At 39.2% G+C, this 15,932-nt stretch overlaps 1 protein-coding gene across 1 annotated transcript in view; it reads right to left on the bottom strand.

Annotated features, from left to right (window-relative positions):
• Positions 1–15,932, bottom strand: part of LOC137049537 (uncharacterized) — a 73,072-nt gene that overhangs the window by 42,224 nt on the left and 14,916 nt on the right. The window contains exons 8-9 of the mRNA XM_067428088.1: positions 6,895–8,692; positions 6,463–6,639 (exon numbers count right to left, since the gene is read on the bottom strand). Of these exons, the coding sequence (XP_067284189.1) occupies positions 6,463–6,639; positions 6,895–8,692 (1,975 nt within the window). The remainder of the gene's footprint in view (positions 1–6,462; positions 6,640–6,894; positions 8,693–15,932) is intronic.

The raw sequence follows: 15,932 nt of genomic DNA, 5'->3' as shown, positions 1-15,932 counted from the left end.
TTGTCAATAAATAGGCTACATTGAGATGGCTTGAAAAACACACATAAAGCATATATTGTCGCACTCGTCTGATTGTCTTCGTCACGTTTCATCACTCATAACGATTGTTCTCCTTCAGCTGCAGCTCCAGCGTGACAGGGTATTACCTCTACGAATCCGCTTTTGGAATTTGGACTTTCTATGAGAGCGCCCTCCTCATATTTAGATGCGAATAAAATGACAGCAGGTCATGCATAGATTATTTTTTGTCTCTGATTTTAAATCTTAATGTATTCACATTGGTTTCTATGTATATACACTTGCCCGTGACCTCAAAAAGCGCTCTATCAACCGAGATTAGAGAAGGCTGTCTTTAGCGTCCTTGTTAATTTGGCCGTCGCCGCGCAGGGTAACGCTGGTTCGAATCCCGCTCGGAGCGGGTCGACTAGAATCGGAGACCCAATAAAAGTGCGGGGGACGAAAATACATTTTATTAAAAGTGAGGGGGACACGTCCCCCCCGTAATCTACGCCCATGCCACTGCCAAAATGCGTAATTCATTGATACTGTACAATAATCCGCCAACAAAAAATAACAACACTGCGCTTAGCTTTGCTCTGACAAAACTACAGTAGCCTACCCCTTGTGAAGTTCATAGAACATGCACTTAGCCCAGTCAAAACTGATTCATCATTGATTCAAACCTCTTTCAGCAGCTGTTGGGGTTGCTAGTTGCAGATGTCCTGAGTGTGTATATTATGATGGACAGGAATCATGATTATATTTATAAAGAGTGTTCGAGTCACAGGTGTAATCCACGTTTTCTGTAGAAACGGCTTTTATATATATACTGTATGTATGCCACTTTAGCATAGCGATCACTTGAATACATCTACGACGAGTTATCGCACTAAAAACCTGGCTGTCATGAATGAGCGAGTCTGCTGCTGATTGAAAGTGCGTGCTCGTCCGCTGGAACCCGCCCAATCTGGCAACACCATGTGTGATTTGTGCTTTGAGTCATGTGCAGGCGCGACGGATCGCGTAGTAACCAATAGGGTGTTGGAATGGTATATGTTCTCATCCAACCACAATCAAATTCACACTATCCGGATGACGCGTTTTATCTGCATAGTTTTTTTTTAAACAAGATGAAATAAAAGAGGAGTAACGAGGCTATTTTTAAAAAGTAAGGAGTAATAGATAAGATATTTGCGTGAAGATAATTGCGTGAAAATGTAAGGAGTAGGTAAGTAGGAGTAAGTAAAAAGTAGGCAGAAAAAGAATTATTCCAGTAAAGTATAGATACCCAAAATTTCTACTTAAGTAAGGTAACGAAGTATGTGTACTTCGTTACTTGACACCTCTGGTCAGTTCGTGGTGGAGGTTGACGCGCAGGGGCGTAGCACCAAATTTTGGGCCCTGGGTACAAACCATCTTGCTTGGCCCCCGTACCATGTATGTGTATGTATAGAAAACTGACTTCTAAGGCCCCCCCCCTGCCTTGGGCCCTGGTTACTCAGTACCCTTTATCCCCCCAGTCCCACGCCCCTGCTGACGCGTCATAGGTTGGGGCTTATGCGGTTCTTTCCCAGCGCTCTAAGATGAACCTGAAGGGGGGAGTGGGCCGACACCCTTGCCTCTTCATCATATGCATCTTCATCATATGCATCTTATCCTCTTGAATGATTTTTAATAACCTCATGAATTAAATAATCAGTTATTATCCTTTTAAAATAATGAATTATTGACAATCAATTTTATGTGATCATTAATACATTTAACTATTATTTAATATGATTTTGACTCTATGTCTGCTGTATGGTTTCTAAGTTGCTTTCCAGAGATGGTCTGACAAAGACAGTCTGACCCCTATCTATATGCCCTGACATAGATAGCCTGACCTCTATCTCTGGGTCCTGACCAACAGGGCCTTGGAGAGAAAGTTAGAACTTCCAAGAGGTGAATCCTGCCTGTTGTTAGTAGGACAGGAAGGGGTGGGAGGATTTGAGTCTCCCAATTGTGATTTCTTCCCATTTATATAGTGTGATTTTTCCCATTGATAGAAGTACATTTTTGTCTTTATATTTAGATGATATTAGTCATACTTTTCTTTCTGGAAATTTGTTTGTCATGTGGTGTTGATATCTTGTTCTGTTGATAAGCTCACTGCTGCACTAACCTTGGAGGAGAGATGTACCCTAGAGTCTTGTGTGTATGTGTGTTACATGTTCTGTGCAGGTCTATGGAATGGATTGGACTGCTTTTCTCACACCCTAGACCTCTTGGCATCTTTCTAGGACTCCCCTGAAGTCAACACTACCCCAATCTTGGGATTATCCCTGATTAACAACAACAACAACAACATCTGTCTATTCTCGCGTGACACATTGTTTAGACTTTATGCCAATCAGAAATATTCCACGTGTTTGTAATGATGTAAATCATGCCCTTGAAATTGGTATAACTGGTGTGGTAATTTTGTGTAAGGTTGTGTAGAGTAGAGTCTGGCCTGACACCGCCCTGAGAGACTCTGAAGCTGACTCTACCGATGAAACTGCAAACTATTCTTCAGTAAAATTCTCTCCGATGATTGAACATCCTGACTCCTGGTCTTCATTTCGCATATCTGGTCTATGGGACAAAACTGTAACCCCTAACAAACCCCTGCGTGTATTTTTCTCAACGATTGTCACCCGCCGAACGCCATTACGATATTGGTAACAGAGAGTTGTTGGCAGTCAAGTTGGCCTCGGAAGAGTGGCATCATTGGTTAGAGGGTTCGAGGGTTCCTTTTATCGTCTGGACCGATCACAAGAACCTAGAGTACATTAGATCTGTGAAAAGTTTGAACTCCAGGCAGGCTCGGTGGGCTCTTTTTTTCGGCCGTTTAGATTTTTCTATCTCGTACCGTCTAGGCTCTAAAAACATCAAGCACGATGCCTTGTCTCGTATTTTTGATCGTTCTGATCATCCTTTTTCTCCCGATTCCATCGTACCAGAGAGACTGGTCATTTCTGTGGTCGTCTGGGAGATCGAGTAGAAGGTCTGTAGCGCCTTACAAGGGGTAACGCCTCCGCCCGGTTAACCACCGAGTCGTCTTTTTGTGCCTGAGAACTTGCGGCCAGACGTCATCCGCTGGGGTCACTGTTCCAAGATTGCTTGTCATCCAGGGGTTAATCACACCAGGTTTTTGGTCAACGGTTTTGGTGGCCTTCTATGGCTCAAGACATTCGCAGTTTTGTTTTGGCCTGCTCAGTTTGCGCTGTTGATAAGACTTTAAATCGACCCCCAGCGGGACTCCTTCAGCCGCTGTCTGTCCCTTTGAGACCCTGGTCCCATATTGCGCTAGATTTTATTACTGCCCTCCCACCCTCCCAGGGCAACACGGTGGTTTTAACCGTGGTGAACCGGTTCTAAAAGGCGGCTCATTTTATTCCCCTGCCCTGATTACCCTCTGCCATGGAGACAGCGGTCACTGTCATTGATCATGTCTTTTGTATTCATGGCCTCCCGAAAGATGTGGTTTCTGAAAGAGGACCCCAATTCGTGTCCAAATTTTGAAGGGAATTTTGTCGCTTACTGGGGCGAGTGTCAGTCTTTCCTCTGGTCATCATCCTCAGAGCAATTGTCAAACAGAGAGGGCCAACCAAGATTTGGAACGAGTGTTGCGATATTTGGTGTCTCAGAATCCTTCCTCCTGGAGCCAGGATCTCTCTTGGGTTGAGTACGTGCATAACTTGTTACCAGTATCGGTCATGGGCCTTACTTCGCTTAAGGGTAGTATAGGTTACCAGCCATCTGTTTTACCGAGCTTGGAATCCGAAGTCGCGGTCCCCTCCGCCCACGCGGTCCCCTCCTCCAAACGCGAGAGTACACTAAGACTCCCGAATTCGTTGTTGGACAAAGTGTGGCTTTCTACTCTGAACATTTCTCTCTGCACCATCTGCAATAAAATGGCTCCTAAATTTATTGGCCCATTCACTGTCACTAAGATGCTTAGTCCAGTGACAGTCCGCCTCAACTTTCTCCAGCGTACAGGAGAATTCCTCCAGTATGTCATGTATCCAAAATTAAGCCTGTTTTTTGTTCACTCATTAATCCGCCCGTCCCGTTCACCCCTGGTCCCGGTATTTATTGTCTCTGTGTTTGTTCATTCTTTGTCGGATCGTTCTGTTGTCCTGCGGTGCTCACGCTCTGCTCTTTGCAGTTTTTACCCTCCGTTTCCTGAGTTCCTGTTGTTCTTGGGCTGGATGTTGCCTGCTTGTGCTCCAGTCTTCTGCTAAAGTGGATGTTTATATCAGCGTGGAGATCTCATCTGAATCATCGTTCAAGATCTGCCCATTGTAGTCCCTGTGCTGCCAAGGACCATTGCACCATATCATTGTCTGTGTTTCCCTTGTTGAATGTTCTCTATTATTACTTTTAATAAAGGATTGGTATTTACACTTGAATCCTGAGAGTTTTCCTGACAGAAATGATATGATTTGCGATACATAGTGGTTTTATCCAAGGCTCAACTTGCTGTAGTTGGTCTATTTATAAGGTATAAATCACCCAAACACAAATGAACAAATGTAGTCTACCACAAATGTTAACTGTTATCATGTAGGCTGCTCAGCATAATGTCATTTTTTGTTTAACTTCCAAACACAAATGAAGATATTCTTTATGAAACCTGAGGGATTTCTGTTCCTCCATTTGTAAAGTCCATTCCTCTCAAACTTAAAAAAGCAAAAATATGTCATAAAGGCATTATAAAAATAACTAATCGAGTGGTTTAATCCAAATCTTCCGAAGAGACACAACTGCTTTATATGATGAATATATTTAACACAACGCACATATTGTAGAAAACACGGACATTCATTGCAAACATTATTTAAATCAACAGATCACATTTAGTTTTAGTAGTATGATTATTCAAAGCAATTTAGATGGTTCATTCTTACATACTGCATTAATAGAGGGAGAGGCAGGGCATGCATGCATGGGGAGAGAATGCCTGCATTGAAAGCGCGAGTAATGCGTGAGGGAAAAAAATTTAAGTTTACGGTTTCGGTGACATTATATTAATAATCTTGTTACATAGAATCATACAACGACGATACATAATGTTGAATATAACGTATAATAATGCAATCGGGGAATATTTTTGAGTCCTGATAATAATATCCTAATATAATAATAAAAAAGTACAAAATAAAACAAAACTCTTTATTTTGGCTCAAAATATTGGGATACATATTGTATCGTGAGTTCAGTATTGAGATACATATCGAATCGTAACACGAGTGTATCGTTACACATCTATTATTATTGTTAATGTAAAACACAAGATTTAGAAAAACTAAGCGAATCATTTGCAGGTTGCTTATTAGCATTGGGTTTAAATCCTAAATATTGAAAAAATCGGTGCTTTTACATTTTGCTTTCATTGTCTTGAAGAGTGGGCGAAGCGAGGTAAATTCTGACTCATGCTGCACTGAACAGAGTTTCAGTTTTTAATTGTAAAAAGTGTCTGTTCTGTAAATGCACTAAATGATTTTTATTACTATAAAAAACAAAATGACCATATGGGTGATCTAACCCAGGGGTTTTCAAATTGGGGTCCGGGGACCCCCAGGGGTCCTCCAGAAGGTTTCTAAGGGGTCCCCAGAAATTTTCAGAGAATAAAAAGACAAAGGAAAAATGGTTAAAGTCTACCAAACATTCTAACTGTTTTCATTCTAAATGTTTCATTTCTTACCGTATATATACTTTCCAGAATTGTATGCATTTGCTTTGTATCTTTAGTGAGTTGTTCTCACAATAGTCCCCTTTATCTCGCTCATTGGGGTTGTAAGGCAGTATTCGTATGCAGTATGTAAGCTGCTTACACACATGTATTGGGAAAGTTGCTTGTACAAATTATTCATCATTGAAAAATGTTGTTCTTCAGGTTTAACACTGAGTATAGCCAATTTATGGTTGGAAACAATATGTTGTATTTATAATGTCACACTTGGATTGGATTTTAGGAAGGGGTCTCTCATAATAGTTTCATCATATTTGGGGGTCCTTGGCATCATAAAGTTTGAAAACCCCTGATCTAACCGGTGACACTGGTAACACACTATTGCACCAAGTCTAATCGCACTCTGCGTTTGGATCTAACGTTTGAGCTGAATATTTTGCTAAAGTTCATTTTGGATTTCATGGTGTCTGAGAGGCATCTTTCTGTGCGAGTTTTCGGCATTGTGTCAGACAGTGTGAGTAATGTATTGAGATCTTAACATCAAGCTTATCCCACACTTTTTTTTTCTCATTCATGCATGTTCTTTTTGTGAAAACTGAAATTGCCTTGTCTGCCTTGTGTGCTTAGGAAAAAACGCCACAGATACATCCATACTACATTATAGACTTGAAAAAATACATGTATGTAAGTTATGAAACAGCTATTCATTCACATACTTGGACATAGTAAATGAGTGAATGTCAAACCTCAGTATGTTCAGTTGACAATGTGAACTCTTCAATCCATCAGAGAGCAGCTTCACTCCTGGATCCTTCAGGTGATTGGTACTCAGGTCCAACTCTCTCAGATTGGAGTCTGGTGATTGTAGAACGGAAGATACAGTTTCACAGCATTCAGTTGCATCAAGACCACAGTCGTTAAATCTGCCAAAATAGAACATTTAATGAGATTATTTTCTGATGTTCAGTGTTTTGCAATAATATAGTATAGCCCTTCATTATCAGGACAGCCAGATATTTCATTAAGTATTTTGACATTCAGTTGTTTAGCGATGTATAGTTAAACCTTTGATTAAACAGTAGGGGTGTAACGTGCAACCTCAAATCGTGATACGAATCGAATCGCTGTTAAACGAATCGTTACACCCCTATTAAACAGCTATCAGTGAAATTACTCACTGAGCTTTTCTGCAGCATCTCAGAGCTGGAACAAGTTTTGTGTAGCCGGCTTGTGATGATGTGAAGCTCTCTGGGTTGAACTCATCAAGCACCTTCTCTGACATCAGCAGTACATAGGACAGCACTGAACACATAGAAGAGGAGAGTTTCCTTCCTGGATGTGCATCTAAACTGAGATATCTCTGGACTTCTTCATATAATGAATGATCCTTGAGCTCAAATAAGCAGTAGAATAGGTTGACTGAAGCTTCATCTGAGATATTTGTGTCTTGTACTTGTTTAATATATTCAGTTGTTTTTGTGATGCACTCTGTGGTATCTTCAGTGTACGTGAAGAAGCCTTTGAGAAGGTTTTGACTGGATTCCAGTGAAATTCCCATCAGAAACCGCAGGAACAGGTCCAGATGTCCTCTCTTACTCTTCATGGCTTTATCAACAGCCTTCTGTAGTAGCTCATACAATCTGATGTTTTCTTTGGGCTCATCAAAGAAAAACTGAAGCTCCTGCATGTTCTTGTTCAGGTAGCAGAGGAACACATACACTGCAGCGAGGAACTCTTGGGCACTGAGATGCACAAAGCAGAAGACCTTTTCTTCATTAAGTCCATCTTCCTTCTTAAAGATCTCAGCAATCATTCCTGTGAACTCAGTGTCTTCACTCACATCAATACCACATGCTTTCAGATCTTTCTCATAAAACACAATGTTTTCCTTCTTTAGCTGCTCAAACGCTAGCTTGGCTAACTTCAATATCATTTCACTGTTTGAATGTAAGAGCTTTGTACGTTGTCTTTCTTCTTTTCCATCATACTTCTGGCTCTTCACGTTCATCTGTATCAGCAGAAAGTGCATGTACATTTCAGTGAGAGTTGTGCTGATGGTCTCTGTAGTGTTCTTGATGAGAATATTCTGAAGTACTGTGGCCGTGATCCAGCAGAACACGGGGATGTGGCACATGATGTAGAGACTACGAGACATCTTAATGTGTGAGATGATTATGGAGGCCTGAGTCTCATCTGTGAATCTCTTTCTAAAGTACTCCTCCTTCTGTTGGTCAGTGAATCCCCGCACCTCTGTGAACAAACCCACATACTGAGGAGGGATCTGATTGGCTGCTGCAGGTCGTGAGGTCACCCAGACGAGAGCTGATGGAAGCAGCTTCCCTTTGACCAGACTTGTGAACAGCACATTTAAAGATGTTCTTTCCTCAACATTGTCCAATATCCCACTTTCAAAATTTAAAGGCAGACGACTCTCATCAAGTCCATCAAATATAAATGCAAGTTTACATTCCTTATACAACTTTTTTACAAGTACTCCAGATTTTTCCACGTCCTTCATTTGAGGATAAACTTTCAGCAGAAACTCATGGAGATTGAATTCTCTGTCTTTAATGCTGTTAATCTCTCTAAATGGAAGCAGGAACATGCAGTCTATGTCCTGATTGGTTGTTTTTTCTGCCCAGTCCAAGATGAATTTGTGCACAGAGACAGTTTTTCCAATGCCAGCGACTCCCTTGGTCAGCACAATCTTTTCTTCATTCTTTCCCCTTAATAATGTAAATATATCATTGCATTTGATTGGTTTGTCCTGTGTTGGTTTGATCTTGAAAGCATCATCAATCTTCAGAATCTCATGTTCCTGATTGACATCTTTCATATCTCCCTCTGTGATGAACAGTTCTGTGTAAACAGCCTTGAGATGTGCTTCATTTTCTTTTTTGCACTCAAAAATACGTTCTGCTTTCCTCTTCATATTGTTTTTGTGAGTTCCCAAGAATTTTTTCAGAATCAAATCCTCTGTTTAAAAAAAAATAAGTGTAAGTAAATAATAAATATAAATAAATTGTAATTAAATTGCAGCCCCTGTTGTAATTATTACAGTCCCATATTACAGGCCTTAGATCTTGCATTTAATTAATTACATCTTGATAAATATATTGCACTCATGGAAGGGAACAACCGTGAGCATTCAAATCAGAATTGTCATCCAGGCATCCAGATTAGGGCTGTGGGATTAATCAAAATTGTAATAAAATCGCGTTTTGAGCATGTGCGATTTCTTCTGCGCTTCTGGCCCCAACCTCCCAGTATGCTATCCGAACCAATCAGAATGCAGCGTGCCTAAATTGAGCGCGAACGCGAGAACAGAACAGACTGGGCATAATGACAGATATTCTAAAGAAACAGGGAAGATGAGTTCAGGACAGGATAAGGACTTGGTTCCCCTCCAAAAAAATCAACATCTGTGGTGTGGGATTATTTTGGATACAGGAGAGATGATTTGCAAGACCTGATAATCTGTCATTGCAGCAATACAGGGTAATGCGGCAAATCAGAGTAACAACAAATCTATTTCCACACCTGAGGCAGCGCCACAAAGAGCTTTATGACCAATGCATGGCAAAAAAATACCTGGACACGAACCAAAGTACATCCCAAACTCATTCGGAACAAAAATCGATAATGCAGGCATTTGCGAGCTGCGCACCATACGACAAAAGTTCAAAAAGGCTTCCTGGGGACTTTAAAGAAGCCTTCAAGGAGCAGCAAGTGTAATTCACCTCTGACAATGGATCGAACGTTGTGAAGGCTGTCGCTCTAAACAACTGGGCAAGATTACAATGCTTTGGACATAGACTGCATCTTGCAATCGGTATGTTTCATTACATATATGGGTTCCCTTAAAATATGAAATTTAGTGTATTAATGGAAAATCAGTAGTCATCTGATAATTTATTCAGCTTGTTTTCGTTTGTGAAAAATTTAATTAACATAAAATATTAAAAAAAAATCTTTAGTTATTGTAATAGCTTGTGAAATTGTAATAAAGGTATTGAAATAGAATCCTTGTTCAGACTACTACAGTATGTGGTGCTATTGTATTCTACACAGCCCTAAATAATTGCAGTGTTTCCCATATATTGATTTATTTGTGGCATCCGCCACAATATCAAAACTGACGCCACCGTCACAAGGGCTGTGCCAAGTGTAAGACCGCACAGGTCCTCGCGCAAAGTAAAGTCACAGCTGACTTGATGTAAAAAGGCAATAGTTCAAGTTTGTTTTTGTCCTTTAAAATACTATAATAGTTAAAAGACATCGACATAGCTAAAAATGTTTACCGTGATGGTGCTGTACTATCATACATCCCAACCATCCTGATTTTTCCGGGAGACTCCCGAATTTCAAAGCCCCTCCCGAAAAATCTCCCAGGCCGACCTTTCTCCCGAATTTCTCCCGATTTCCACCCGGACAACAATGTTGCTACACCATACGGATGGGCGCCGTTTCAGACTGGGCGCTGTTTCAGACCGAACAATAATAAAGGTTACACCTCGAAGTCAAGCGTGGCAAATTCAGAACGGAAAAAGAAGCAGAAGAAGGGGAAAAGGAAGAAAGATGAGACATGGCGAATAAAAAGAGAAAATATGCCTGCAAATTCCTAACTGAATGGAAAAAAGAATTCCCATTCATCCAGGACAGCTCGAAGGGGAAAGGATATTGTGCCTGCAAATTTTGTAGATCAGACTTCTCCATTGAACACGTTGGCCGAACGGATTTAATTACACACATAGGGTCAGAAAAGCACAAGGCTGTGGCAATGCAGCACCGGTCACCGCCCAGTATTTTGGGCCATCTTTCCAAAGGTAGACTCGATGGTGTTATTTATGCAGAGACAAAGATGGCTATGCTGTTAGCTACAAGCAACATCCCATTCACATTTGCGGATGTTTTCAACAAATCCGTGAAGAATATGTTCCCGGATTCAGATATTGCTCAACAGTACGCAAACGGAAGAACAAAGGCTACTCAAATAGTGAAAGGTGAGTGTACATAAAATAATACTGTTTTCTAAGAGTTAGGGTTGAACCTTGTCCATTCATAATATGGATTTGTCCGGTATTTAAGAATGAATTGTTAAAGAGTATTCAATCTTTCTTTCTTTTTTTCTTAAGTAAGCAGCAAGTACAGCACAGTTAGTAGAAAAACTGTTTTCATTACTGTGTACTTTTATAGGTGCCATTATTGCCCCGGAATTGGACAGGAAAGTGATCAAACTGTGCCTTGACCAACCCTTTGGTCTGATGTGTGATGAAAGCACAAGCAGAAACACGGATAAAGTATGTATTTTGTATTTACACTTCTCTTGTAAGTAATTTGTGGCTGCTGTCAGTGAAAATTGCTCTCTAAATATATATATTATTTTTTAACCTGGCATTAGGGCTCTACACCAGCCTATTGAAGAAATCCTCAGCAGCATATATGCTCACGTTGACATAAGGTACGCATATTGATATTCCACCCGGCCGTTACACTTGCACATAAGTTAAAAGAGAGGCTCTGTGCCACATTTTGATATTAATTGGATGTCATTTTGGTTCCCTGGCTTTTCATTATTTAACTATTTCTTTCCTGTGTTTTTTTTTTTCCTTTCTCAACTTTAAGAAGATTTCTCCCTGCCAGCCTTATTGCTGACGTCCCACTGACGTCCCATCATCCATCGTGTGTTTGTAGGCTGAAGGAGTCATGATCCATAGGCTGCACCAGGAGATGACCAGCTTGGTTGAGAAGATTCATGGGAAGATTTCTCCCTGCCAGCCTTATTGCTGATGTCCCACTGAAGAACATCAAGTTCAAGGAGGCCAGCCTACAGTTTCCAGACAAAGAACTCTTTCTTGGAGCAGCTGCACAAATCTTCTTGGAGGACAACATGGATGAACTTTCCTCTTCTGTGCCAATGATGATAAAGTAAACATTATGATTATTGTGTTATCCAAATCAGCTTACATCCTAAGAGCTAACAAACTGACGTCCCATCATACAATGCCTATACTTTTTTATGTGATGATGTGTCAGAGCAGTGAGAGACTTCTATGTAGCTGTGACCCCAAAGATGATGACTGCATTCCCCTTCGACAACATCATCCTCCAAAACCTGACCGTGTTGGACCCAGAGTCACAACATCAATTTTCCCCAAATTCAGGTGCATCCCCTTTTTTAAACGATGTGGTAGTTGTTTAATAATCAATCAGACGTTACAGATGATAATAGAGAGAGAGAGAGAGAACAGAGAAGGAAATTATATCCCCAGCTGATTCAAAAAGTATTTATATATTGGATGAGGTGATGGCAATGATGAGCAGCAGTGCATGTAGAGAAGCAGGAAGGCATGACAAATTTTCAAGGGACAGCCACTTAGGACCATCAGCATGTGACTTAAACCGATATAACATAGAACGAGCATTGGCTGCCCAATAATAGTACCAGTGGTGGAGGAAGTACTGAATCTCAGTACTTAAGTAAAAGTACAAATAACCAGAGCCATATTTACTTAAGTAAAAGTAGAAGTACTACAACGACAACCCTACTTAAGTAAAAGTAAACAATTACTTGATTTTAAATGTACTTTTAGCATTAAAAGTAAAAGTACTTTTATAACATTTTTTTTATTAATGTCTATATTCTAATAATTAAAAAGAAGAAAACAGTATGGGCTGTGGCGTTTTAATTAAGTTAGTTTTGGGTTAATGTAGGCTAATTGTGCGTATCATCTGTTGCCCAGTTTACATTCTGACTCACAATATCAGGGCGATCTGCAGAGTTAAACATCTATATTCAGAAGAACATTTTCATCAGCTTTGATGTATTTAAATCTTCATATTTATGAGGATTAATCTTAAATATTAGGGGTGTAACTATTCGTTTTAACAACGATTCGATTCGGTTGAAATAAAACTTTCACACTGATTTAAATTTTTGGCTAAAAAGTTACTGAACTGATTTCAAGTCACTGAATCGTTTTGGATCATATCGTTCTAAATAAACCAATATCGTCCTTAAATCGTATCGACAACCTCAAATCGTGATACAAATCGAATCGTTGTTAAACGAATCGTTACACCCCTATTAAATATAGGATATGCTTCAGCTTTCCTTTTATATTCTTAAATTTGATCAATAAATTAAATTAGATTAACGCTAGCCTATATGGTTGTTAAATTAAATAATTTACACTGACAAATTACAACTGCACTAAATAATGTTATGAGATTGTTTTAAATATATATTTTTAATACAATAAGAAACGTTGGAAAGAATGTTTAAACATGAAACTAAACTACCAGTAGGTGGCGGCAGGTCTTAGTGAGGGAGTCATTGAGTCGGTTCGTTCAAACGGCTGATGCGTTCATGAATGAGGCAGTCGTTTACGAACAGGTCATTGAATCTTTGATTCAACCGATTCATTAAAACGCTGAATCATTCATTAACACACTATTGCTGTGAGATGCGTTGTGGTTCTGATGTGGAAATATGATCTAATCTTGGAAATATTTCCGCTGCTGTAATAGAAAAAAAAAGTTCATATTGCATCTAAAATGTAAGTGACTCATTTTAATTAATTGTTTATGGAACTGTCATGAAATCAGTGTCACATTTTCAGTCATGATGGTATTCAAGAAAACAGCACTCTTGGTCGAGTCATGTGATGTTTTTTAACTGTATTATACGTTATCATATATAAAAACCTTCATATTTTGAATATTTACGGCAGTATGTTACTGAGTTTCTCTGTACGAGCGGCGCTGGTTTGTTTTTCATTTCTCCTCGAGAGGCTGCACGATTGTCAACAGCTCAACCGTCAGTTCATACATTAGGTATTATCCATTAATTATCCGAACAAACCTTAATCTCGAGCCCTGAAACTGATCAGAAAATGTAATGAAAATGTAATGAAACCGTAGTAGTAGTGGAGTGGAAAGTAAAATATTTGCTGCAAAATGTAGCGAAGTAAAAGTAAAAAGTATGCACTATTGATTCTACTTAAGTAAAGTACAGATACGTGAAAAATTTACTTAAGCAAAGTAACGAAGTATTTGTACTTCGTTACATTCCACCACGGAATAGTATTGAAAATTGGGTAATGATGCATGCATTTTTACAATTCCATATAAAAGCTGATACCAGCTTGTCTATCAGTAGTGAAAACGATTTAGTTAAAAATATCGGGATACACTGGAACAGATATATAAATCTGGGTAGAATGTTCATCTTGACAGTGTTTATCCTGCCTCCTAGTGATAGCTGTGGTGTACCCCAGTGCTCAAAATCTTGTTTTATAGAATCTATCAATGGAATAAAATTTGTTTTATTGAGGTTCTTGTAATTATTAGTAATCCATGTACCTAAATACTTAAATTTATCTTTACTTAATTTAAATGGTAAGAAGTTAAATGTGATAAGTCTGGCTGCAGTGTTAATCGGCATAAGTACATTTTGCATGCTTATTTTATAACCTGATATTTTCCCAAAACTACCAAGTAATGACAGTAGACGAGGCAGTGTCTTAAGCGGATCAGACACATACAAGAGAGTATCTTCCGCATAAAGGGACACTTTATGTTCAGATTCACCCCTCAGTATGCCTTTAATAGTATTATCGGACCGTATTGCCACTGCTAGGGGCTCAATCATCAGTGCAAATAATGAGGGGGATAATGGGCAACTCTGCCTAGTCCTCCTAATTTCTTTAGGGTATAGAAGAGGTAGTCCCACTCCACCCGATCAAATGCTTTTTCAGCATCAAGTGACAGAAGCACCTCAACTATATCAGGTGGAGTTGGATACTGAAGAATATACAAAAGTCTGCGTATATTGTAGAATGAATATCGATTTTTGATAAAGCCAGTCTGATCATCTGACACTATTGAAGGTATAACAATCTCTAATCGACAAGCTAAAAGTTTGGCAAATATTTTACTATCAACGTTTAACAATGAAATGGGTCAATATGAGCTACAATCTAATTTACTTTTACTCTTTTTATGAATTAAAGAAATAACTGCTTGTCTCATGGTTTCTGGTTATGACCCTGAGATGTAGGACTCGTCATAGACAGCAAGTAAGATAGGGGAAAGTTCTGAGAATTTTTTGAAGAATTCACTCGGACAGACCATCTGGCCCTGGCGATTTTCCACTTTGCATGGTGGCAATTGCTTTCAATATTTCAGCCTTTGAAAATGGTCTTTCCAAATCTGAGGCATATTGTTCATCAACAGTGGGTAGAGTAAATTTGCTAAAAAATTAGTCAAACACTGCCTAATTTCTACTAGATTCAGATGAGTATAATTGCGAATAATACTCCGTAAACCGATTATTAATCTCTAATGGATCAGTTAATTTTTTGTCGTGTTCATCAATAATTTCAAGCATAGACTGGTCGACACTTTGTTGCCGTAGTTGATGAGCTAAGATTTTTCCTATTTTTTCGCCTTGTTCATAAGACTTATGTCTGGATTTATTCAAAAGGTTCTCAATAAGTTTCGTATATAACAAATTGAATTCTGTCTGAAGAGACAATCGTTCCTTAAATAAATCTATGGATGATGAGTGTGAGAGAATCCCATCAATTTGCAAGATATCACTTTCTATGTTTTTAAGCCTTTCCTGTTGTTTTTTTCTTTACATGGGCACTATACGATATGATTTGGCCTCTGATAGAAGCTTTTAATGTTTCCCAAATTAGACAGTAGGACACTCCTGGGGTCCAGTTATGCTCTAAAAACTCATTTATTTCCTTATAAATAAATTTAACAAATTCTGAATCTGAAAGTAGTAATGTATTAAATCCCCACGGTCGATATCCCCTGCTTGCATTAGGCAAGTTGAAAGTTATTAACAGCGGTGCATGGTCTGATATCACTATTGCCTGGTATTTACATTTACTGACTAATGAAAGTAAACTATTATCAACAAAAAAATAATCAATTCGACAATATGTTTTGTGAACCAGTGAATAGAAAGAGTAGCATCTGCGCCCAGGATTCTGAAAGCGCCAAACATTAGTCAATCCATAAGTTTTAATAAGCTGATTGAGTACTACCGTTGAGCGAGCTAGTTGCATGGCCTTGGGTGAACATCGATCCAGTGAGGGCGACAGTACACAGTTAATATCTCCGCCTAATATGACTTGATGTGTATCTATATCAGGTATTTTGGAAAAGATGCTGGTAAAAAATGCACATCATTCCAGTTGGG

Source organism: Pseudorasbora parva, chromosome 2 (assembly GCF_024679245.1).
Source record: "Pseudorasbora parva isolate DD20220531a chromosome 2, ASM2467924v1, whole genome shotgun sequence".
Classification (NCBI taxonomy): Eukaryota; Metazoa; Chordata; class Actinopteri; order Cypriniformes; family Gobionidae; genus Pseudorasbora; species Pseudorasbora parva.
The sequence above is the reverse complement of the archived record's forward strand: the minus strand, read 5'-3'. Positions and strand labels throughout refer to the sequence as shown.